The sequence below is a fragment of the Mustelus asterias genome, chromosome 4 (genome assembly GCF_964213995.1).
Source record: "Mustelus asterias chromosome 4, sMusAst1.hap1.1, whole genome shotgun sequence".
In the NCBI taxonomy this organism is placed as follows: domain Eukaryota; kingdom Metazoa; phylum Chordata; class Chondrichthyes; order Carcharhiniformes; family Triakidae; genus Mustelus; species Mustelus asterias.
In genome coordinates, this window is record NC_135804.1 from 65,227,513 (window position 1) to 65,254,526 (window position 27,014).

Below are 27,014 nucleotides of genomic sequence, written 5' to 3' on the forward strand. Positions count from 1 at the left end.
CACTGTACAAGGAAGAATTTAAGACTCAGAGTTTTGCAGCACAAAAAGAGGCTCTTCAGCCCATTCTTTCCGTGCCGGCCATCAAACACCTATTTATTCTAACCCATTTTCCATCACTTGGTCCATAGCTTGAATGCTATGGCATTTCAAATGCTCATCTTAGTGCTTCTTAAACGTTGTGAGGATTCCTGCATCTACCACCCTTTCAGGCGGAGAGTTTGTTTCCCACCACACTCTGGGTGAAAAAGCTTTTCCTCAAATCCCCTGTAATTCTCCTGCCCCTTACCTTAAATCTATGCCCCCTGATTATTGACCCCTCTACTAAGGGGAAATATTTCTCCCTATCTACTCTATCTCTGTCCCTCATAATTTTGAATACCTCAATCAGGTCCCCCCTCGGCCTTCTCTGCTCTAAGAAAAACAACCCCAGCCCAATGAGCCTCTCTTCGTAGCTTAAACACTCCAGCCCAGACAACACACTGGTGAATGTCCCCTGCACCCTCTCCAGTGCAATCACATCCTTCCTAAAGTGTGGCCACCAGTTTGTGTAATAAAGACATCAAAAGTTCCTTTCTGGAGTAAGTGAAGTTGTTGAGTTTATTCAGCACTCTGGCCATTGTTTACAATCACGTTTAACAATTATCTTGAAGAACTGATTAGTTTGGACATTGCAATGATTAGCAATCTTGAGATTGCAAAAAACCCATTTTGCTCAATTAGCAACAACCTGAGATTTTGCGTGAAAGAGAGAGGTAAAAATTTAACAAGTGAGAATAAGGCACTAAGATAGCAAGGCAACACGCTGTGAGGACAAGCGGTGGCCCAATTAATATGCAGAGTTGGAGAGGAAGGATTCAAACATCTTCAAGGCTCGTGCTGGTGCCCACTGTGGTACCATGTGTCCTGCTCCCTGAGGAAGAGAGAGAGTGAAAAGTTAGGATCAATGGACATCATCACCACCCTGGTAACTCCACACACCAATTCCATTTCCCTTTCTGAACTCAAAATAGCCCATAATAACCAGTGTCCAGGGAGGCTGGTTGCTAGGCACTGCATAAGTGATGTCATAAAGCAGTCCCTGAATATTGTGGCATCATCATTGTAACTTAACAACAGTGAATTTTATTGATAGCAACGTTGCCGTGCCAACCAGCTACCCCATATTCAAACAGGTAAATCTGATTACAAATGTCACTGCTGTGTGTGGATTTATGATTTTCAATCAGTTGGATCCTTTATTTGATGAGAAACACAAGTTGTTGCCTCCAAATTGATACTGCCCTTGTTATTGAGAATCCCAAGTGAAGGGCTGGAGTGCAGGATATTAGTATTCAAACTCAGTAGGAACAAAGAGCCAGTGACCAGATAGGATTCAACAGTATAAAACTACATGAGGTGAGGAGGCCTGTTCATCGAGAAGATATCCACCACCAACATCTGAGGCCAGCTACGGATGGACAATAAATGGCAGCAAAGCTCCAGAATGAATTAAAAAAGATTGGAGAGTGGAATGTTACAGAATCAGTGTGAGAAAAGAGAGGAGGGGGTGGAAGGGAGTAGTGAGATGGGGAGACTATCACAGGTCAGTATGAGATGGGATGTGTGGTCGCACTGGTTGTTGAATGCCCTGCGAATACAGCAGAGAAGTTGGGAATTTGGTATTTAGTGCAGAGGAGTGAGGAGCTGCTGTTTTTTGTTTCTGAGACTTGTATCGGTTCCTGTAATCTCTTTGCCTGTCCCCATCCATGACCTCCATTCATAGTTGGAACAACAAAGGAGAAAACTGGTAATGAGGACCTCATTTTAGGAGGTAGTTTTTCACAGTCTTAAGTTTATGGGTGGGTAAAGTGAGTGAGTAGCCAAATGAATGGACAGGTGAGCAGGTGATGAGATGGGAGAGGGTTGATAGACTTTTGGGCTCTTAGCCAAGCCTAAAGTTTGTATTTTGGCTGCGAGCCGAGGCTTCGAATAGAGTACTGAAACTCTTGAGCTCCAGGGAAATCATTTCATGGCTGAAGGAGCCAGCCAGGTTAGGAGTGCAGGGTGCACCCCTGGCTCATGATCCAAATTAGCCCACACTCCTGTGAAAATCGATAATCTTAGTATCAGGTCCCAGACTCCATTTTTAAAGTGATCCCAGACTTGACGAATTCCACCCTGGAGTCTGTTGAGTTGGATTCTGAGCACTCTGGACAGTTCGCTCCGGATTACAGTTACACGTTGCAGAGAGGTACGGATTCAGAACGGGACTGGTGTGACTGATGGTGTAAAGTGAATGAAACCAGTAGAAATAGAGAATGAGGAACCCCAGAAACTCACCCTATCCAATAGGTACAATGCATTTGCTACCTCTGAGGATATAGATAAAGACAGCTGGAAGCATAGCTGGAATGTTGACCATGGCTTTTGGGAGCAGGAGAATGTTCAAAGTGAGGGGGATGGGCAGAGGGGAAGTCTAATGTGGCAGTTTTTGGGGATTCAATAATTAGGGAGACAGATAGCCATCTTTGTTTGCAGAACTGGGAGTCCTATATGGCTTGTCACATTCTTGATGCCGAGGATAGGACATCTCAAACCAGCTGGAAGATCTGTTGGAGGGGAGGGGGTGGGGCGGGGGGGGGGGGGGGGTGGTGGTGGATTCAGTCATTGGTAATCAATGTTGGGACTAACATAGGAAAGAGCAGGCAAGAGGGATAAGTAAATTTTGACATGGTCAGCATCTGTTGCCCATATCTCACTGCCCATGAATTGAGTGGTTTACTGGGCCATTTCAGAGGACAGCTAAGAGTCAACAATATTGCTGTGGATCTGTCTCACTCACATGTAGGCCATTCCAGGTAAGGACGGCAGATTTCCTTCCCTAAAGGACATTAGTAAAGTAGATTGGTTTTTACAACAGTTTATGATAGTTTAATGGTGATCGTTAATCAGACTAGTTTTCAATTCCAGATTTAGCCTGGACTTCTCGATTACTAGTCCAGTGACATTACCATTATATCACCATCCCTCCTTGAAGGGATTAGTCTTACAAGGAGGAGCTCCATTACATCGGACACTAGCACCAGTACTGAGACAGGAAGGAATTGGGATAGGCATCACCTGAACTGAACTGGGACCAGGAACATTGTGGAAATGGTACATAGAGCAGTCATAAGGACGTTAAGCTGGTAAATGGCAGAGAGAGCCATCTGTGATGGTTCAAAAGCTAACGGAAGGGAATTGACCAGAGGAACATCAGGAATTGCTTTAGGTATCATAGATAAAGGGAAAACTAAAAGCTGTGAAGTAATTAAATCTGGAGAGAGAAAGGAGGAAAAATTAGAATAGGATTTAAGACTGTAACCAGAGTTGTGTATTGGCTGCATGGTAACAGCTAAAGTAGACTGTATTAATGCAGCGATTCAGCAAGCACATGACAATGGCAGAGTGCTTTTAATGAGCGATTTTAACTTAATCTGGTTCAGGATAAACAGATAAGCACGTGTCAGAAAGGCAATGAATAAATGATGGTCTAGCTGGCAATGCCCACATCCCATAAAAGAATAAAAACAATTCCTAATGTGTCTGGGATAGTTGTTTCCTGTGATATATCTGTGAGTCTATGAAGGGCAGTCAACTTAGATTTCATAATTTTGTAATGAGCTGATCAGTTAGTTAACAGTCTGTCCGTGACCATTTATATATTGTGTTTGGAAGGGAGAACTATAAAACAACAACAGGATTGTAGATTTCGGTAACTTCAAGGTGATGAGGCAGAGACTGACCAATCTGTTAATGAATAGTTAAAGTGACCGTAAATCAGTGAGATGTGTTTGTAAAAGAATTAAATGTGATTTAGAACCCAATTAATTCCTGAGGGGAAGAGCTCTTCTTGTCAAATGAGACAACCACAAACAACTAAAAAGGTAAGAGATAACATAAGTTAAAAGAATTATGTGTAAAAAGTGGCTCAGAGCCTGGTGAGTGTGAAAGAAACATGGACCAGCAAAGGTTGTCTTGGTATATAGTAACCGTTACACTGAGGCAGGAGAGAAATAAAGATTCAAGGGCTATCAAATCAACACAAGCATTTACAGCAGGAGAAATGAGTGCCTTAGAAACTGATCATAGTGACCTTGGACTTGCTGATGAATTACTTTGTCAGGATTTACAGTGAAGAAAACTGTCACCATGCAGACATTCCAAGGAATTGAATCAGAATCAGGGACCCAGTAAAACTAGGGTAAGCAATATAACAATAAAGAAGGACCTAATGGCACTCGAATGACTAATCCACAGGAATAGATGGTTTCCACCACTGGGTTTAAGTAGGTGTGAATATTGTCAATGCGTGAGCATACCTGAAGAAAGTTCACCTGATTTGGAAACCATTCCTCTGGATTGCAAAATAGTGAATGTCACTCCGCTAATTTATAAAGATGAGAAAGGAAGACCAGCAAATTATAAACTAATTAATCGAGCGTCAGCGGTTGGAAAAATGCTCAAATCTGTAATTAAGGATAGTGACTGAACACCTTCAAAGTTTTCAGCTGCTCAGGGAGAGTCAACATGGATTTGTAAAGGCTGGGTCATGCATGATGAATCTGATTGTATTTTTTGAAGCGGTAACTGAAATAGTGGACAGGGGAATGTATATGGATATTATTTATATGGACTTCCAGAAGGCACTTGATAAAGTTCCACATAAGAGACTGTTAGCTCAAGTTGAAGCCCATAGACCTGCAGGTAAATTATTATCCTGGTTAGGAAATAGACTGAATGGAAAGAGACAGAGAGTTTAGATAATGTACAGGTAACAAAAGCAAAATACTGCGGATGTTGGAAATTTGAAACCAAAGCAGAAAATGCTAGAAATAGAAGGCCTGGCAGTATTTGTGGAGAGATTGAATGAATGATTTTGATCAAATACCTTTCCTTAGCTACAGATACTTTAATTGGTTGGATGTTGTGCCCCACAAGATTCTGTGTTGGAACCTCAACTATTGACGGTATTTACTCATGGCTTAGATGATGGGATAGAGGGCGACATTTTCACATTTGCTGACACAAAGAAAGACGGCATTGTACAGTGTAGATGTAAACATAACATGATAAAGAGATGCTGATAGATTAAATGAATGGGCAAAACTGGCGAATGAACTTTAATGTATGCAATGTATTAAAAACTAACGGAAGGAATTCAACAAAACTTTGAACACAGATAGAGTATAGGCTAGGGAAGAATTAATTAGTTTTCAGCAAAGGTGCCGAACTGGATCAAGATCCTGGAATTTCAAAAATTAAGATTGAGAGATGGGGCAAATGAACTTTTTTTTAAAAAAAAGAATGTTGTGGGTTGTCTGATTTAGAATGTTGGCAATTGTTTTAGAATGTTGTGAATCATCTCCGTCGCTGTTGAAATGTAAGCAGAAGTTTCAGACTAGGTTGTTGGATGTGGATTGCTCAAATGAGATGGAAAAAAAAATATTTCTTTTTCAGGTTTATATTTATGGAATCTCAACCCGGCAGGGCAAAACTTCAAGAAAGAACTGTGTCATTGTAATAATGCAGAGTTACCAAAGTGGTGGTACGTACTCTACTGGGTGTCATTTTCAGTTGTTTTAAAGTTGAAATTGATAGATTCTTGTTAACAAGAAAAGATATCGGGAAGTGGGCATGTGGAGTGGAGCCACAGATTAACCATGATTTCATTGAATGGCAGAAGAACTTTGAGGGGTGGTGTGGGGGCACGTAAATGGAGTACCATGAGGGTCAGTGTCAGAGGGGAGGGGAGTGGGTTATCACACTGGTCAGTTCCGCTCAGTGTTTGGGAGAATATTTCTACTACAAACAAGGTCACAATGACAGGTTATCTGGTCATGATCAAATGTCCATTTGTGGGAACTTGCTGGACACAACTTTGCTGCTGTGGCTCCAACATTATAACAATAACTACACTTTAAACCAAAAATCATTTTGGGACAGGCTGAGGTCAAGAAAGTTGATATATAAATGCAAGTTTTTCTTTCTCAGAATAACTGTGGTCATCACTCTGCTTCATCCAGTGATGTGTAATCAGAATGTGTCCTGTCTCATGTTATACTTTTACTGCTAGGTGCAGATTTCACTATTGCTCAAATGATTCTGCATTAGATTGAAAGGAAAAGCGATGTAAAGAAGCAAGAGTTACCTTGACAGTCAGGAAGGTGAGTTGCCCATATTGTTGGTAGAACCCTGCGATCTGGTTATTGTAAATCCATGGTTGGTAGTCCAAGGTTTTCTGGTAGTGAAATGGGTCAGTTAGTCAGCTTGTTAATCATTTATTGAGAATGACACACCTGTCACTCAAGTCTTACTGAAATTCAGAGGCTCCACACAGGCTGGAGCTGATATTTCCCACATTAACAACTTGCAGATACACTTATTTCAGTGTGGCAGAATCTGCCCAGCAGTGTGAGAGGGATAGTTACAGATTGTGGGTGGGATTTTCCACCCATACCACAGTATGTTTCACGGAGTGGAGAAGGTCCACCTTTGGCCAGCGGCAGAGTCTCCCTGTCGCACCATTGTCACTGGGGTTTCCTGTTATTTGCACCTTCAGCTGCCAGAGGGCCCACATGGGGGGGTCACCGATGGTGGGTCTGTAAAATCCCTCTGGTGGAAATGCCATTGTCAGAGACAGTTTTTCATATAGATGGGACATTGAAGGGCTGGGCTCATGTGAGGGCCAAGCTTTTGGCATCTGGGATCACAGCACTGTCCCATCTGCAAGGCGTAAACAGATTCACCCTTTAACTAGAATAGTTACCGCACTCCCCCACCATTTCACCTGACGTTGCTGATCATTGTTCAGTTTCAGTCACACAGGCCTAAAGCTTTGCCAAGGCCATCATCCTTTGTTTGATCAGTATGTTGACACTGTCCAGGGCAAAAGAACCCATCTACCAGATTAAACATTCACTCCTTCTACCATAGGCACATAGTCACTGCAGTGTGAACCATCTACAAGATGCACTGCAGCAACTCACTGAGGCTCCTTCAACAGCATCTTCCAAAACCGTGACCTCCAGAAGGACAAGGACAGCTGATCCCACCACCACTTGCAAGTTCCCCTCTAAGTCACACACCATCCTATCTTGGAAATATATTGTATTCCTCCACTGTCGCTGGAATTACCTCTCTAACTGCACTGTGGGTGCACCAACATCATATGGACTGCAGTGGTGCAAGAAGGCAGCTCACCACCACCTTCTTGAGGACAATTAGGGATCGGTAATAAATGCTGGCTGAGCATCCTATAAATGAATAAAAGACCAAAACCTCAGCAGTCGCTTCATCATTGATCCCGGCCTTATCCCACATCCACACACTCACTTTCCAGCCAGGGTCAGTGATCAGCCACAGGGAAATTTGCACTTATTGCCCATCTTCCATAACTACAAACATCTCCAGTGTCCCCACACCCAGAGCTGGATCAGCTGCTTAACTGAGCACAGAATGTGACAATATTACAAAATGAAATGTTTACAGAGTCATGGAGCTCTATAAATCAATGTGATACATCTCAGACCAATTCTGGACATCGTACATACCTGCTGATTCAGCGACTCCACAAACCAGTTATCACCCAGGAAGTTACAGGCCATGTCAACGTCCCCGTTGTAGACCAGCGCACGGTAACCCTTGCTGAGTAGTTGCAGATAGAAGTCACGCATGTTGGTATAGATACGTTGGTAGTTGTCACCAACCACTGTACTGCAGGGGAGGAGATGGTTTAGCTCAGGTTAGAATAAATCATCAAATTTAACCCAAGATTTAGTTCATGAGTTTAGAACGACTTGGATTAATCTACCGGTGGTGTACTGTAGTCGAGGTGTTTAAAGTTATAAAAGAGTCAATAGGTTTGAGTTTTGTTACTCAAGGGAATTAAGTGTCAAAGAACTAAGGCAGCTAAATGGAATTGAATTACAGATCAGTGATGATTTTATTGAATGGCGGAACGATCCTCTTGTTAATGCTCATACTGAACGTACTCAGTAATAATAAAGCCAGGTAATTGGATCATTGTAGTTGCTGATACTTGACATCATTTTCTCTCTCACAAACAAATATAATGTATTTAACCAGTGAGATAACCATGGTAAATTGTTTTGAAGATGTTATATTCAATATTAATTTCTCATGTAATCAGTTGTACAGCTATTACTTTGGAATGACATTGGCTGGTCATATACACATGCTGGACTTTTTTGCAAAGAACATTTTTGTTAAGCAAAGGACATTGGTTACAGCAGCTACTGTGTTGTATTTGTGAAGGACAGAAGCTGCTTTATGGAAACAGTCAGTGTGTGGAGCTCTTAGAGATTGTTAAAACCAGAGAGAGAGATCATGTGACCTGGTTCTTGGATATAAAAGATACTGGATTTGAACAAACAGAGACTGGCATTGGGGCAACAATCTTACCCCCTCTCTTTTCTCTGTATCCTTTCTCACCAAAGCTGAGCTGTTTGTGATTTGAAAACCCACCAGAAGGTCTCATTGCTGTAAGATGAGGGCATTTAGAGGAGGATCCTGAATCAACACCACTATCCCCAAGGGAAAAGAGAATCAATAAGTCACAACTGTCTCAGCAAGAAACCCAGATACCAGCAGCTCTTGTGGGAAGTGACGTTTCAGTTATAAAGAAACATCCGAACAATCCGTGAACATTTTTTTCTGCCTTTACCTTTTATTTGGCTGAGGTTTAATATCTGATACTCTACAAAACTGTTAGTTCTCTTTAGCAAGCTTGAAGGATAGTTATGTGTATGTTGCCTTTGGATTAGTGGGTAGTTGGGACATATTTCTACATTTTAAACCTTTTGTTAATACTTTCTGCAAACTAACTCTTGTTAATGTAAGGAAGCTGGTTGTTTCACACCAAGTTGCATACACACATAAGTTATACACATATTGAAATGACAATATCACCTTTTTAAATTCAAACTCTAAAACCAACCCAGGAGTGGGACAAAGAGGAGTCAGTTCAACCCATCTACTAACATCTACTATGTCTTTTCTAGTCATCAACCATTTTCCAAATCTCTTACTTTTGGGAACATCAGGAAACTTCAGGATTATGGGATGCATTTTCACTTTTGCCCACAAGAGGTAAAGGGTCAGCTGCTCAATTTATACCTCTTGGATTTTCATTCCCACTGACCCCATTTGTAGCGGGTGAAAATTAGGCATTTGATCCACAAACAGCAACACTCACGCTATTGAGGTTAGACTGATTCAACAAGATGCCTGGTTTATCTCACTCCAGACACTCAGCATAAAATCTCAACCATTGCATACAAGACTTCGGACCAAGTGCTGGAAAATAAGATTAGAATTGATATGTGCTTGATAGCTGGTGCAAACACAACAGGCCGAAGGGCCTCTTGCTGTGCTGCAAAACTCTGTGACTATGACTATGACACTTCCCTCCAGTACTGAGGGAATGCTACCCTGCTGGAAGTGCTGCCAGTCAATGTTGTGTCTTACAGATGCTGCCAGCATGTTCTCTTACCTGCAGAGTTCCCAGGGCTGGACAAAGTCTGGGATGTTCAGGGCTTTTCTCACATCTGCGCGATTTAGCCAGGTCCACTGAGCAGTATCATTGATACATGGGGGAACACCAGTCTCTGCTACAGCTGCATTCTGATGAGAGAAAAAGATAAAGTATTAATAACACTCCAGATAATTAGGAATTGCTTTGCAGTAAGATCAGGAAATATCTATAAGGAAGGTGGGTGGACCATTGGGATTTTGTAGAATTGGAATTAAGGATTGGGAAAATCTGAATTCAATAGAATGAGTGTGAATGGAAGGGAGCTGCTCCACTTGGAGTGAATGGGATTTTATATGGTGGGAATGAATGGAAAGGGATTGGGAAATAAAATGGAAATAGATGGCATGTACCTCTGGCAGTTCAAATTCGTAAAATCGGAAGAGGTTCTTGATATCTGTGAGGAAGCGACTGTTACTTCCTTTAACTCCCCCAGCACATTTCAGGTAAAGCGAGTACGAATTGAGTCCACTGGCGTAGATGATCATGAAGACTTTCCTGACCTGTAAAGAAAATAATTTTTCACCGACTGTTTCCTCAGGTTATCCAAATACCCATCAGTTTGTCAACTTTGTATCACATCTGTCTCCCTCTTTAACTGGGAACACACATCTGGGCTACATCTACATGTAAGCTGACAGTCACATGCACAAACCCATGAGGACCAGTTGACAAGACCGTTGAAAAACATTATGGGATCCTGAGCTTTATACAGAGGCCAGAAGTGGGAAACTAAGGAAATTGTGCTGAATAAGATTTTAAACTGTCAACTATCTTATTAGAACAGACAAAATTCTCCCCAGTGTTCTGGCCCTCAGGGGAGTGGGTGGCTTAAAGAGTGTCAGTGGACTAATATTCCAGAGATCTAGGGTAAAGCTCTGGGGACCCAGGTTCAAATCCCACCATGGCAGATGGTGAAATCTGAATTCAATAAAAATCTGAAATTAAAAGTTTAATGATGACCACGATATCATTCTTGGAAAAACCCATCTGTTTCACTAATGTCCGTTAGGGAAGAAAATCTGCCACCCTGTACTTGGACTGGCCTATACATGACTCCAGATCCCAATTGGGTTGACTCATAATGCCCTCCGATATAGCCTAACAAACCACTCTATTCAAGCGTAACCTGGATCAACCTTAAATGCAATACCTGAGTGAATTAAAAAGCAGCCGCTGGTGCAATTTAAGTTCAATTGAGGCATTGAATTTAGATATGGCCTTTTGGTTAAGATTATGCGTCAGGTCAAGCACAACATCAGTTGCAATTGCTTTACTTGTCAGCTTGGATCTTGTTGGTCTCTCGTGTGGGGACCATGAATTGGATTTGGAGAAATCAGGGAGATAGATTAAGGGATTGCCCTGTCCGCTCTGCACATTGTCTTTGTAACTTTAAGCAAGGAAAAACATTTCTTTAAAAATTAATTGACTCTTAACTGCCCTCAGAAATGACTAAACAATCCAAGGGCAATTTGGGATGGGCAAAATTGCTGGCCTTGCGTGCGATGCCCACATCCCATGAAAACATTTAAAACGACCAACCAGCATCATTAAACCCAAATGTTTGATATATTGTATTGTAAATTGTGGGATCTTGCAGTGTTTAGGATGTTCTGAGATTGTGAAACGTACTATAGAAGTACAAGACTTTCATTTAGCCACAGGGTGCGGAATCAGAGTGAGCAGTGAATGAGGGAAACCTACTGATTCTCGGCAGTAATAGTTGTTGTTGGTGACAAAGTTGCAGATTCCACCTTGGCAGCAGTATGTGTTCAGGTTTTTCCACAATCTGTATCAGGGATGAAAGAAAGAGAAGAGAAAATTGTGATTCAAGTCACAACATCTGACCGTGCCTTTTGGGTGTTGAGGGCCAGGCATCCTTATTGTGAAATATCATGAGATAGTTCCTCCACTTCCCATCACATTCCTTTACCCCAGCCTCCTTGTGTCATTTCATTGGTCCTTCATGAGTTTCTTATCTGCACTGTTTGGAGCCAACAGTTTATTTGTGAGATTATGTAGTGGTAATGTCACTGGACAGGCAATCCATAGACCCAGGTTTGTGCTCTGGGGACACTGGTACAAATTCCAGCAAGGCACCTGGTAGAATTTAAATTACATTAATAAATCTGAAATTACAAGTTAGTCCTCAGTAATGGTGACCATAACAACTATCATTGATTGTTGTTAACTCCATCTGGTTCACTAATGTCCTGCAAGGAAGGAAGTCATTTTTTCCTTACCTGGTCTGGCCTATGTGTGACTCCAGATGCACAACATTGTGACTCTTAACTGCTCTTTGAAATGGCTGAGCAAGTCACTCAGTTCAACGGCAATTAGGGACAGGCAACAAATGCTGGCCCAGCCAGCAATGCCCACATCCCATGAAGAATAAAGAAAGAAATTAGTGACATTGTTTCAGTAAATATGTACATAACCTAATACTTGCATATATTGGACTACTATTGACACATTTCTAATGTGTTTAATGCACTGTTGCAGATTCTGCAAATCCCAATAGGAATTAATGAAGTTAATCTGCTGCGTTTAAATTGTCCTTTCTGCTCCATACACTTCTCAGTGAGAGAGATTAGTGTCTCTGTGTAAACATGGTACATCATTTTATAGCTGAAACTGCATCCCATCAAATCACTACATATGTGTGAAATTTTTAAAAATCCAGAAGTTTATAGTCTTTTGAATGAGAAAATTAATTAAACTGATTAAGTTTGGCTTCAGTTACCAAACATCACCTTTGGTTGAAATAGGATGGCCCACCATTATCTTTTCTGGACACCCACAATGGGCAATAAATGCCAGTGATGCCCACATGGCACCAATGAATATAAAAATAAAAAGACCAAAGACCTGACTATAACTGTTAAGAACTGGAAACTTCCTGGTGAATTGGCCACAAGGTCACTGACAGGAACTTGTTCTGTGCCATAGATGTTGCCCAATAGTGCAGTCTCTGGCAAAATGCTACCTTGGACATACAATCTATCAATTCAATTCAAAGGAATATTGAGAAATTGTTCATAAAGTTACCATTGGGTGAAAGTTTGCAATAATATTCTTCAATCCTATCATTGTATGTATTTCCTGCTACAAAAGCTAACTTCTTGTTATCAGCCTTTTGCACTCCCATGACGATATTTAGAACATAACATGTCTATGTAAACTTTTAGCATTGTAATAACACCTTGCTGCATCATCATTTTTGGGATGGTGCAATTGCAGTGCTAATGATTTATGAATGTTGTTTGTATATAAATGTAGACATAGGAATGTATAATGGAAACTAAACAATCTCCTGTGACATTGAACTCAGCAAGTCAGAAAATATCACTGGCCTGTCTCTGATATCTCATACTGTCTTTTTTCTTGTTTCTTTCCTTGTAACTATTTTCTTTGTAGGTGCCTTTCTTACAATTCCATTCCGAGGCAAAGTCCTGCATCGGGGAAAGAGCCTCTAATGAGGTGGAGGTTGTGGAGAAAATGTGTTCCCCACTCCTATTTTATCATGTACTTATACATTCCCAACACCTCGTCAATCCTGGTACTGTTCCCAAACCCTTCCTGCAGTTAGCTCATTCCTATTTTTGCCCAAAGACCCTAACCCACAACCAGTATGCTCTTCCCCGCCTTGTCTCCCTTCTGTGATTTCCAAAGTTCAATCTGTTGTGTTTTCTTTTTCCAAAGTGAACTCTAATTGGAATGAGGAAAGGCTCCCTATGCTTTTGTCTCTATTTTGCAGTTTGTATTCTAGGTGTTAGAAACTCACGGATGAGAGAGAATAAAACTTAAAAGAAATAGGAGCAGGAGTCGGCTATTCAGCCCCTCAATACAGCTTCGCAATTCAGTAAGACCAAAGCCGATCAGATCATGGCCTCAATTACACTTTCCCACCTTCACCCATATCCCTTGACTCCCATGTAGATTATAATCTGTCTAACTCAGCCTTGAATTATTGAATGACCCAGCCTCCATAGCTTTCTGGGGAAGAGAATTCTAAAGATTAATGACCCCCAGAGTAGAAATTCTTTCTCATCACTACCTTAAATAGGACAATAGCTTATTGTGAAACTGTGTCCCTACTTTAAGATTCTTCCATGAGGTGAAATATTCTCTTTGCATCGCCTTTGTCCCCCTCTGAACCTTGCATCTTTTAGTAAAATCACTGCTTATCGTGGTAGCCTGGCTGCTTCAATGGGTATAGTTTAAAATTTATTTATTAGTGTCACAAGTAGGCTTACGTTAACGCTGCAATGAAGTTACTGTGAAAATCCGGCGCCTGTTGGGTACACGAAGGGAGAATATAGCATAACCAATGCACCTAACCAGCACGTCGTTTGGACTGTGGGGGGGAAACCGGAGCACCCGGAGGAAACCCGTGCAGACACGGGAAGAACATACAGACTCCGCACAGACGGTGACCCAAGCTGAGAATCGAATCCAGGTCCCTGGCACTGTGAGGCAGCATTGCTAATCACTGTGCCACTGTGCAGTTGTCCAACATTGAGTCCTAGACTATGCAACATTTCGGGGTGAGTGAGGATGATGCCCCTTTTAGCCCAACCTCGCGCTGTGATTAAATACACTCGGTTTGGAAGTTCAAACAGAATACCCACGTGTCCCCAAAGAGTCCATGGTAATATCCAAAATAGACGAGTGACTGGTCATTAAAATACGTGCTGCTCAATCCGTTCCCGACTGCAAACCCCTGGAACACAGAATGTAACATCACCACAAGAAGCTGGGCTCCTGCCCCAACTCCCCACAGACCCTGAAGACAGTGACTCCAGGATGTATGAGTACTGACATTCATTAGCATGTACAATGAGGCCAAAGCTTCCTCCACACACAGCAATGATATGCCTAAAACAGCTGCCACTAGGGATTGGCTTTGGGATTGGACAGTGCTCCTATGCACCAAATCACTGAGGTACTGCAGCTTATACCAGTAGCTCAATGGGTATCATTCTCACCCCTGAATCAGGAGATTGTATTTGAAAAACTGGAGGACGTCAGTTCAGCTTGGCACTTCAGGGCAGTACTGCCAGAGTGCCTCATTGTCAGACGTGCTTTTTTTTTGATGAGACATTAAACCTCGCCATCTCAGATGGAGATAAACGATTTCACGGCACTATATCAAAGGACAGTGAGGTAATCCTCTCTTGTGTCCTAGCCAAATTTTATCCCTCCAACATCAGAAAAACAGGTTATTACTGGTTGTGTGAACTGGCTGTGTCCCAAATTGGCAGCCATGTTTCCGAAATTACAATGATTATACTTCAAATATACTTCAAAGTTTGAGAGGCTATTTGGGATGTTGTGGTAAAATGTATTAAATTACTCTCTCACACCCTTTGTAAAATGCTTCAATCCCATGTGTGGGGAGGGTCTGCGTTCCAGGTTCCAATCGGGACAATCCACCCAAACAATAACAGGTGGAGGGAGGATTATGGGGCCAGGAAGTGGCTGATCAGTGCCCAGAACAGAAATGCAAATACCTTGAAGTTAATCTTGGCTGGACCATTGGCGATTTTCAGGCTCAGGCTCGGCACATAGACGCCCCCATAACTTTCACCAGTGACATAGAAGTCATTACTCATGAGGCTGGGAAACTTTCTGAAGAAATCCTGCAGGGCCAGGTAGTTGTTCTCTGCGACCTGTCAAAGAGGGGTGGGTGAATATGAGATTGAGATTGGGGTTAGTGCTGTGCTCCCAGTGGAGTGAAACGACTCAGAGAACTTGCCAGCTGAAGTCATTGATACTACTGGGCTCAGGTTTGCTGGCTGCCTTGAAAGCTTTGAGATGGAATTTATTCATGGTAATATCCGAAGCCATTCTGAAGTTAGCTGTGGCTCACTGAGTAGCTCCTACACCTCAAGAGTCAGAAGGTTGTGGGTTCAAATCCCAGCCAAGACACTTCAGCACACAATCCAGGTTAATTCCCAGTGCTGGTATTGAAACTGTGTGCAGTCAGATGTGTTGTCTGTCAGATGAGACACTAAACCAAAGTGCTAAATGCTTTTGTAGTGGTGTAAAAGGCACATGATACTATTATAAAGACAACCAGGGAATTCTTGTTGCTGACCTGACCTACTATTTGTGGGATCTTGCTGTGCTCACCCTCTTTCCCATGTTTCCTACAAGAGTACCACCCTTCAGAAATACTTGATTGGTTCTGAAGCGCTTTGGGACAACCAGAGGTTGTGAAGGACGCTACAGGGATACAGCTTTTTTTCTTTGATTCAATAATCAAATTGCTCTTGGCTACAGAATACAACATATGAAATCCTGGCGATCTGATGTCTTTGAGTTGTTCAGATATCAGAGAGGCTTCTGACACTATTGCCAAACAAGTGATCAGAGTACATAAAAGTGGGAAAGTATTGAAAACAGGTCACACATCAGACGGGGAGAATTGAAAATTGATAAAACTTAAGAAAGCAAAAAAGTGTTTTTTGTGAATGGAGCTGGATCAGAGTGGAAAAGGATCATGATTGAGTGCCACAGGGAGCATTGCTGAGGGCACATTATTAGATGGAGGAAGAAAATGAAATTGTCTTTCATAGAATCCCGACAGTGCAGAAGGAGGCCATTTGGCCCATCGAGTCTGCACTGACCGCAATCCCACCCAGGCCCTACCCCCACATATTTACCCGCTAATCCATGCATCTCAGGACTCTAAGGGGCAATTTTTAACCTGGCCAATCAACCTAACCCGCACATCTTTGGACTGTGGGAGGAAACCGGAGCACCCGGAGGAAACCCACGCAGACACGAGGAGAATGTGCAAACTCCACACAGACAGTGACCCGAGGCGGGAATCGAACCCGGGACCCTGGAGCTGTGAAGCAGCAGTGCTAACCACTGCGCTACCGTGCCACTTTGTTTGCTGATGACTTCAAATAGTAGTGAAGAGACAAAATACACAGGAAAGTGGATAGTTTGAGAAAGTTTGTAAAAGAGTGACAAACGTTAGTTAGGAATTGGAAAATATTAGTGTGAACATAAATTAAATAACTTTGCTCCATGATATAATACAGAGTGACATGGGGCAATGATGCAGAATTCACTGAAACTAACAGCATTGTTATCGGCAGCAGTAAGCCGAAATTTGAGAAGTGTTACACAGGAATATAAGGAAAATCGATGTAGACTACAGAAATACATATAATACTGGTAGCTGTGCTATAGAAAGAATATCCTGACACTACAGGGGTGTAATGGAACTATAACTAGCTGAGGACATGTGAGCTGTGAGGAAAATTTGAAGACCGTGGGATTGTTCACTATGGTGAAGATAAGGCTATGGGAGAGTTTTATCCAAGATTTTTAAGAGAATTGATCAATTCTCAGTGTGCATACAAACAAAGTGACTTGGCTACACAATAACAGTAACCGGGTATAGTGATGGAAAGTTCATTGTAGCATGAAGCAGCAGCAAGGAAAGATTTACTAGCTGGGAATTGTACCTATAGCTAACTACAGATTTTTAATAGCACTGATGAACTGAACGGTAGCACAGTGGTTAGCACTGCTGCTTCACAGCTCCAGGGTCCCGGGTTCGATTCCCGGCTCGGGTCACTGTCTGTGTGGAGTTTGCACATTCTCCTCGTGTCTGCGTGGGTTTCCTCCGGGTGCTCCGGTTTCCTCCCACAGTCCAAAGATGTGCGGGTTGGGTTGATTGGCCAGGTTAAAAATTGTCCCTTAGAGTCCTGGGATGCATAGGTTAGAGGGATTAGCGGGTAAAATATGTGGGGGGAGGGCCTGGGTGGGATTGTGGTCGGTGCAGACTCGATGGGCCGAATGGCCTCCTTCTGCACTGTAGGGTTTCTAAAAAAAAAACTTCAATAATAAATTCAACATTGATACAAGCTCTAGAACCAGTGAGTATTTAGAGGGAAAATGCACAGTTAGCTTCGTTTAAATTACTTCATGAAGATGGTGGTGAATATATGAAATGGGCTCTCACAAACAAACAGAAAATGTCAGCAGGTCTGACAGCATCTGTGGGGAGAGAATAGAGCCAACGTTTCGAATCTGGATGACCCTTCATCAGAGAATGTGAAATGGGCTGTGGAGAGGAAGGCGATAGGGAAAGGGAGAATTGGATAGATATTTGGGAGAGTTAAGATAAACAACGTTTTTCCGTACCTTCCTGTGTCCAACATATAAGTTTTCCATTGAAAAATGAAAGATTTTGAAGTCTATTTATTAAAGTAAAGGGAAAACAGGAGAGGGTTGGTTCTGTCACCAGACTGCAGCCACAGTGCCAGAGACAGGAGTTCTCTGCTTCTTATTTATCGAAGGATTAAATCCTTCAAGTGTTTTTGATATTGTGATGGTCTGATTACGTAAACCACTTGACACTGTCGCTGTTTAGTTTCGATCCTGGGACACTGGGTCCACAAGTTGACACCTGGATTATCAGAGCAAAATACTTCTCCATTTTCCAAGTGCAGTGAGGGTCCTGCAGTGTGAGAAAAGCACCTTCACTTTACAGAGAGACACAGCCCAGTCAGGAAACACATCCAGTTTAGAAACAAGCAAAGTTCTGCCTGGGCAATGGTGCACAGAAAGATCACATTCACCTACACAGCAACTGTCATCACTTATCAATAGATAGCTCATTGCATGAGGGGAATTAAAACATCTAAATGTCAACAAAAAAAATCAGCCAGGAGAGAGTGCAGAGATCACAGGAGAAGGAGGGGTAAGAGAAGAGCAGAGGCCTCATTCTCTCAATAAAGAAAATGAACATGATGACGTGTAAAGGTTCATCTACAACAAGATCCATCTCAATCAACAGTCTGGATAGGATAGTCAACACCTGCTGCTCAAGCAGCTACCTTGTGTGACACACTGATTGTTGGATGCAAGAAATAAATGGCCCTGGATTTCAAGTGATTAGCGTTTTGGAATTTGCAGGCACATTTCTACCCTTGGGTGACCCAGCCAGCAGTAACCAGCTCTCACCACCTGATAAGTTCTCCCAGGGGTGGCAGGTTGAGCACAATACCTGAATATCATTGGTGGCGTAGTTTTGATCATCAGAATAGGAGAAGCCAACCCCAGCCGGAGATTCCAGGTACAGAACACTGGCCACCTTGTTCCAGCTGTACTCATTGATGTAGAGTGTGCGACCATTATCCTTCACCTGGAAGCAAACACATGAGTTAACAGGATGTGACCTATTGACCTGAATCGGCATTACCCAACTCGTCAAATTCCCACACTCCACTGCAACACCCCCCATCACTCTTTCCACCTCCCCACAACCCATAGAGCGCTACACACAGCAGCCTTCAGGAGCTCCTTGGCTTTTTACCTCCTGTTCACTCAGTGCACATTTTCCCAATTCAAATCAAAACTCTGAACCATTGGGGGAATTGGGGAGTAGAGTATAAATGTATAGCACTGAGCCAGACAGACCAGGTTCCATCCCGAATGCATGTTCTGGCATTGGGGAGGGGAAACAAGGGCTTGGGTTTTCCAATCTTCAAGCACCATCTCAGGGTGATAGGCAGGCATTGGATCAGGACAGAATCAGGAACCCTGGATGTTCCCTTCCCACTTGGCCAGAAGAGATTTAAAGCCAACACTGCTGTCCTGACTAAAGTTAGCCAACAGTAAAACTCAATCCTCAACCTTCAGTGAGGCAAGTACTTACATGCAAAGGTCCATTTTCAGAAAGGAATCCATCTAAGGAACTGCACCCAGGTCCACCATTCAGCCACAGGATCACAGGGTCATTGACTGGGTCTCGCTGGGATGTCACAAACCTGCAGGAGCCAAAACAAGTTGGAATGAGTGTGTGTTCCTGGGGACCATGGAAGAGTGTGGAGAGATAAGGCACATTAGGATCATTAAATGGTTTCAGCAGAGGGAGGAAGCTATTCATCCACTTTCAAGCACACCAACTCTCTGTGAGATCGACTCAGCTAGTTCCACTCTCCTACCTAACCCTATAGAGCCCTTAAAATCATTTTTGTCAATGATTTTAAATCAGCGTCTTCTGGTGTTTTGACCCTTGAACCAATGGGAACTGTCTTTCCCTCTCTACTCTGTCTGTAGTCACCTGATTGTAGAATCACCCATCCAGATCACTTCTGGCCCTTGACTTCTGAAAGCATGGGTTCTGTTTATATTATTAACATTTTTACAATGAAGCAATCTAATTGAGGTCTTTAATATGTGAAAAGGGTTTAACAGGAAGATATGGAGAATCGATTTCCTTTTGTGGATTACCCTTCAGGAGTGAAATTAGGACGTAGTTCATCAATCAAAGGGCAGTGGAAATCTTGAGCCCTCACCAAGAAGGCTGGAGATTGTGGAGGACAGTTGGAGCATTCAGGATTGAGACCCATGGAGTTCTGTTATGTAGGGGCATTAAGGACGATGAAGTAAAGATGGGGAGAGTGAATTGAGATACAGATCTGAACACAAGAAATAGGAGCAGGAGTAGACCTTACAGGCCATTGAGCCTGCTCCACCATTCAACACAATACAATCGTGGCTGATGTTGGGCTTCAACTCCATTTTCCCACCTGCTCCTCATATCCCTTGATTCCACAAGATGATAAATCTTGGCGGCACAGTGGTACAATGGCTAGTACTGCTACCCCCCAGCTCCAGGGACCCAGGTTCAATTCCAGCCTGGGGTGACTGTCTATGTGGATTCGCACATTCTCCCTGTGTCTGTGTTTTTGTTGGTGCAGATTCAATAGGCTGAATGGCCTCCTTCTGCACTGTAGGAATTCTATGGTTAAATATATTGAATGATGGAGCAACCCCAACCTTTTGGGAGAGAGAATTTCAAAGATTCTCAGCCCTTTGAGTGAAGGAACTTTTCTTGTCTCAGCCCTCAGTGATCATCCCTTTATCCTGAGACTGTTTTAGATTACCCAATCCACAGAAACAATCTCTCGATGTCTACCTGATCAAGCCTCTTCAGAATCGTTTGTGTTTCAATGAGATCACCTCTGATTCCTCTAAACTCTAGATTATATAAATCCAATTTACTCAACCTCTTGTCAGTGGACAACTCCCTCATCCCAGGGACCAATTTAGTGATAGGCAGAGAAATCAAGGGCCAGAGTCAGATAAGGACTGAGTAAAAAATAGTAGGAAAGGGAAAAGAGAAGTTGAAAGCACCCACCCTAAGGTTTTGTACCTGAACGCTCGGAGCATTCGAAACAAAATGGATGAATTAGTTGCACAGATAGATGTAAAGAGGTATAATATAGTTGGCAGTATGGAAACATGGCTCCAAGGTGAGCAAGGATGGGAACTAAACGATCAGTGTTTAGGAAGGACAGACAGAAAGGAAAAAGGTGGTGGAATTGCGTTGTTTGATTAAAGATGATATTGATATGATATTGAGGTAAGATATTAGCATAGATGATATGGAATCTGTATGGGTCAAGTTAAGAAACAACAAGGGGCAAAAAACATTGGTGGGGTGGTATACAGACCACCAAACTGTAGTGGTAATGTTGGAAAAAGCATGTGTTAAAGGATCATCTGTGATTATGAGCAACTTTGATTTGCATATAGATTAGGAGAGTCAAATTAGTCCACAGCACAAGAGAGGAGGAATTCCTGGAGTGTATACGGGATGGTTTTCTGGAGCAATACATTGAGGAACCAACAAGGGAGCAGGCCATCTTGACTGGGTGTTGTGCAATGAGAAAGGATTAGTTGGCAATCTAGTTGAGAGAACCGCTGGGGACGAGTGATCCTAATTGGGTAATCTAAAACAGTCTCAGGATAAAGGGATGATCACAAGAGAAATTTCTTCCCTCATAGGGCTGTGAATATAGGTATCTAAAGAGAAAAAGATTGACAAAATGAATGTAGGCCCCTTACAGTCAGAAACGGGAGAATTCATAACGGGGAATAAAGAAAATATGGTAGAATTCTTTGTCAAGGTGGATAATGATATATTTGATTCTGAGACCAAGGTCCTGAATCTCAATAAAGATAACTATGATGGTATGAGGCATGAATTGGCCATGACGGACTGAGAAATATTACAGAAAGGAAAGATAATGAACTGGCAATGGCAGGCATTTAAAGAACAATTAGGTTGATGCACTATCAATTACAACGCGAAGACTTCTGAGGGTGAGGGAAAACTAATAGGCTTTTATTCACTGAGAACAGGAGCACACCCTTGTAGCTGACCTGGTCTGAACTGAGGCAAGGAGGAGGGACCATCACCTTTATACCCCACTCTGGGTGGAAAGGGAGGGGTCTCAGATGGAAAGGGAGGAGTCTCGGGCCAGGTGCAGCATGGGTGTGTCCAGGCACATACATGTAGTAACAGTGGTTCACCACATAGGTGAACTCCAGAAGTTGTTTATTCCTGTTTAGCGCAAGAGTGGTAAGGGAATTGTGGCCAAACCATGGCTTACAAGGGAAATTAGAGATAGTATCAGATTCAAAGAAGAAGCATTCATATTGGCAAAAAAAAGCAACAGGCCTGAGGATTTGGGAGCAGTTTAAAATTCAGCAAAGGAGAACCAAGAGATTGTCTAAGAATGGAGTATGAAAGCAAGCTAGCAGGGAACATAAAAACAGACTGTAAAAGTTTCTATAGATACGTAAAGAGAAAAAGACTGACAAAAATGAATGTAGGCCCCTTACAGTCAGAAACGGGAGAATTTATCATGGGAAGTAAAGAAATGACTGAGGAATTAAATTTGTACTTTATTCATGTCTTTCTTTGTGAAGACTGAAGCAATGTACCAGAAGTGCTGAGAGAGACATGTTTCAGTGAGGAGCTGAAGGAAATCAGCATTAGTAGAGAAATGGTTTTGGGGAAATTGATGGGATTGAAGGTGGATAAATCTTCATCCCAGAGTATTTAAGGAAGTGGCCCTGGAAATAGTAGATCCCTTGGTGGTTATTTTCCAAAATTCTTCGGACTCTGGAATAGTTCCTGCAGATTGGAGGGAACTAATGTAAGCTCGCTATTCAAAAAGGTAACGGAGCCTAATATCGGTACTGGGGAAGCTGCTAGAATCTATTATCAATGATTTTATAATTTGGCATTTGGAAGGTAGTGGTATAATCAGACAAAGTCAGCATGGATTTATAAAAGGGAAATCATGCTTGACAAATCTATTGGAATTCTTTTGAGGACGTAACTAGTAGAGTTGACAGAGGAGAACCAATGGATTTATGTGATTTATTTAGACTTTCAACAAGGTCTACCATAACAAACTATCATGTAAAGTTAAAGCACGTGGGATTGCAGGTAATGTCTTGAGATGGATAGAAAGCTGCTTAGCAGATAGGAAGCAAAGAGTTGGCATAAATGGGTCTTTTTCTGATTGGCAGTCAGTAACTAGTGAGATTCCACAGGGACCTGTTCACATTATATATGAATGATTTGGAAGAGGGAACTGAATGTATTATCTCCAAATTTGCAAATGATACAAAGCTGGGTGGGAGGGTGAGCTGTGAGGAGGATGCAAAGATGCTTCAACGTGATTTGGACAGGTTGAGTGTGTGGGCATCTGCATGACAGATGCAGTATAATGTGTATAAATGTGAGGTTATCCACTTTGGTAGGAATAATAGGAAGACAGATTATTACTTGAATGGGTGTAAATTGAGAAGTAAATACTCAATAAGACCTTGGAGTCCTTGTGCATCAGTCACTGAAAGTAAGCGTGCACTTCAACAGGCAGTAAAGAAGGCAAATGGTATGTTGGCCTTCAAAGCAGGAGGATTTGAGTATAGGGATAGGGATGTTTTGCTGCAATTGTATAGGGCTTTGGTGAGGCCACACCTGGAGTATTGTGTGCAGTTTTGGTGTCCTTATCTGAGGAAGGATGCCCTTACTATAGAGGGAGTACAGCTGAGGTTTACCAGGCTGATTCCTGGGATGGCAGGTCTGTTATATGAGGAGAGACTCATATAACAGGTTAGGATTATATTCACTGGAGTTGAGAAGAGTGAGAGGGGATCTCATAGAAACTTATAAAATTCTAACAGGGTTAGACAGGGTAGATTCAGAAAGAATGTTCCCAATGGTGGGGGGGTCCAGAACCAAGGGTCATAGTTTGAGGATAAGGGGTAAGAGGTGAGGAGAAATTTCTTCACTCAGAGGGTAGTAGATATGTGGAATTCAGTACCACAGAATGTAGTTGAGGTCAAAACGTTGTCTGATTTCAAGAAGAAATTAGATATAGCTCTTGGGGCTAAAGGGATATGGGGGGAAGGGGCAATCAGGATATTGAATTCAATGATCAGCCATGATCAAAATGAATGGAGGAGCAGGTTTGAAGGGCCGAATGGCCTACTGCTGCTTCTAGTTTCTATGTTTCTCTGTATTGTCTTTTTTGCAAGTATATCCTTCCTTAAATATGGAGATTGAAACTACGTATTATTCCAGATGTGTGTTTGCCCATTTGCTGAAGCTGTTCCTCATGGAATGGTATGATGGATTCCATCTTCAGCAGAGATTCTAGACTCCAAGTTCCCATTGGAGCTGATGGATTGTGACAGCTCAGCACATTAATAGTCGGAGGCTGCTCGATTGAGGTGAGTGATAGTTGATTAGTGGGACACGATGGTCCTCCCACTGTCAGAGACTGTCCATCGTATCCATTCTCTACACCAGCTGAGTTAGGCTTATCACAGAGCTGCTGTCTCCCATGTTGTGTTGATGCTCCGTAGTGAAGCTGGAGTCCTCTCCAGGCATAAACATTTATGGAGACCCTGAACTGTTCAAATGTCAAGGTCCTCCTCTGGACCTCCCTGATTGAATCAAAGAAATACAAAGCACTGTGTTTGGCATTAGCTTGGTTGCAGGTTTCTGGAAAGGTGAAAAGATTTCTGGAAAGATGAAAAATTTCGACATTACGCTGCCTTTGGGCTCTCTAGTGCAGTAACAACATACATATAGATATTAACATTATATATTGAAATGTATGAAGCTCAGTCAGGTACACCAGTATGAGTGGTATGGTGGCAAAGTGGTTAGCACTGTTGCATCAGTGCCAGGGATCCCGATTAGATTCCGGCCTTGGGGGACTGTGAGAAGTTTGCACCTTCTCCCTGTGTCTGCATGGGTTTCCTCTGTTCAAAGATGTGCAGGTTAGGTGGATTGGCCATGCTAAATTGTCCCTTAGTGTTCAAAGATGTGTAGGTTAGGTGATTTAGCCAAGGCAAATACACGAGGTTACGAGGATGGAGGGGCCTCTGAGGCAGGGAGTTCCGAAGTCGCACGACCCTCTGGAGAGAAAAAGCCTCTCTTCATCTCTATCCTGAAAGGCTGACCCCTAATTTTAAAACAGTGCCTCCTAGTTCTGGACCCACCTGCAAGAGGAAACATTCTTTCCACATCTACCTTGTCAATATTGTTCAGAATCTTGTACACTGAATCTTCTAAACCACAGTGGAAAGAAAGTGTTTATTCAGTTCACCTTTCACTTTGGAACACAGGATGCTATCTGTTAACGTATATCAGTTGGGAGTAATTATCCCTTGAACTGAGGGCGAGTCCATTTCAGAGAGCAGTTAAGAGTCAACCACATTTAGGATGCAAGTTCCGAAACTTTGGGTCCAGGCAGTTGAAGGCAATGGTCAATGGTGAACCAGTTAAAATCAGGTTCTCAAGAGGTTAGAGTGAAAGAAACAAAGTTACCTCGGAAGACTGAGGGATGGGGCATTCTGGAGGAGATTACAGACAAACGGGGACGTGAGTCCATGGAGGGATTTGAAAACAAGTTTGAAATTTTCAAAATTCAGGCATTGCTTAACTGGGAGCCCATACAAGTCAGTGAGCATAGGGATGATGGACGAACTGGACTTGGTGTGAGTAAGAAGAAGGACAGCAGAGTAATGAATGACACCAGGTTTCGGAGGGTAGAACCATAGGAAATAGGAGCAGAAGTAGGCCATTCGGCCCCTCAATACAGCCCTTCGATTCAGGTGGATCATGATTGAGCTTCTACCAAAATGCTATTTTCCTGCAGTACCCTCATATCCCTTGCTATCTAATATCTAGAAAAGTGGATGGAACTTGGGAGGCTGGCCAGAAATTAGTTGGCGGAATAAAGGTAAGAGTTAATAATAGCAAATAACCTCACATTAACCACAATGCAATATAAGTGAACAATACAAATCCTGTCACATTATGTCTACATTTCCGAACATAAGCTAAAACCTCCTCAAATATCTCTCCAATCTTCTTCATTTAGGATAACTCCAGGATTCTACAGTCTTTCTATCAATACACATCACACACTTACAAGAGGAGGGAGTGAAAAATGGGCGACAAGGGATGGGGAAAGAAGGGGGAGCATAAGGTACACTGGAGAATTTTGGTTTTGAGACTGATTCCTCCTCCTTTGTGTCAACTGAGGCTCAGTTGGGAGCATTCTTGTCTCTCAGTCACAAGGTCCTGTGTTCAAAACCCCAGGACTTGAGTATTTAAGGTAATATTAAAATAAACCAGAAAGTGTTGGAAATACCCAGTAATGGAGATAGAAGTAGGTCAATGGGCTGTTGTCAAGTAGAAGTGACGGTTGACACTCCAGTGAAGGGAATGCAGTACAGTCAGAGTGCCATCTTTCAGATGAGATGTGAAACCAAGTCTCTGCCTTTTTGGGTGGACCTAAAAGTAGAATGGGGAGCTCTCCCCACTACCTTGGCCAATATTTCTCCCTCAATCACCATCAGAAAAACAGATTATCTGTTCTTTATACATTGGTGTTTGTGGGAGCTTGCTGTGCACAAATTGGTTGCTCCATTTCCTACATTACAACAGTGGTTACACTTCAAAAATACTTCATTGTCTGTAATGCATTTTCAGATGAACAGTAGTCAGGAAACGTGCAATATAAATGCAAGATGTTTTCTTTATTCTCCACTTTGACTCTTCCTGGATATATCCTACAATCTGATCCTCCCCACCCCCCCCAACATTCACTCTTTCTGTCTGATCACAAACACTAGATGCCAATGGGATATTGAACAGTGGAGGGCATCACTGAGGGATTAAATAAGAAGTGATTAGAAGCAGTAAAAGCTGCACAGTCTCTCCCAATCACAATTTCCCCCAACCTCATCTCATGAGCAAGCCCAAAGTTTAGTTGAGCCCTATTATAATATCCAACTTTACACAGACCAGGAACCTAATCTGGACCTTCACCCATTGAGAGTTCAGGAGACTGTGGACTGTCAGACACTAGTTCTATTGTGTCCCCAATGCCAGGGTAGGGTATCCAGCGTGCCAGCTATGTGGCGCCCCATTCACTTACCAGTAATGTAGATGTTGACCAGGAGATGCCTGTAGGTACCCTGACCACTGCCTAAAGTTGAGTTTGGTCTTCAGACCTGGTAAAGACAGGATTTCATCTTGGGCGTAATATCCCAGAGCACCGCTCACACAGAGCAACAGCAAACCCCACCACAT

At 42.5% G+C, this 27,014-nt stretch overlaps 1 protein-coding gene across 1 annotated transcript; it reads right to left on the bottom strand.

Moving 5' to 3' along the window:
- Positions 1-826: 826 nt before the first annotated feature.
- On the bottom strand, positions 827-27,014 carry LOC144492304 (lysosomal protective protein-like). Its single transcript, XM_078210293.1, has 11 exons — positions 26,860-27,014; positions 19,254-19,365; positions 18,603-18,740; positions 15,085-15,243; positions 14,203-14,294; positions 11,276-11,360; positions 9,925-10,074; positions 9,533-9,663; positions 7,572-7,734; positions 6,170-6,259; positions 827-910 (listed from the first exon to the last, which is right to left on the bottom strand). Exons 1-11 carry the CDS (start codon positions 27,012-27,014, stop codon positions 827-829), a joined length of 1,359 nt encoding a protein of 452 aa, XP_078066419.1.

Bases quoted from the DNA above. Each gene is read 5' to 3' on its own strand.
- LOC144492304 (XM_078210293.1), bottom strand. From the start codon at position 27,014: ATGTGGTGGGGTTTGCTGTTGCTCTGTGTGAGCGGTGCTCTGGGATAT. The intron at 11,361-14,202 runs GTGGGTATTCTG...TCCCTGATACAG, and splicing joins CATGGACTCTTTGGGGACAC to ATTGTGGAAAAACCTGAACA. The intron at 7,735-9,532 runs GTAAGAGAACAT...CCTCCCCTGCAG, and splicing joins CAGCCCTGGGAACTCTGCAG to TACAGTGGTTGGTGACAACT.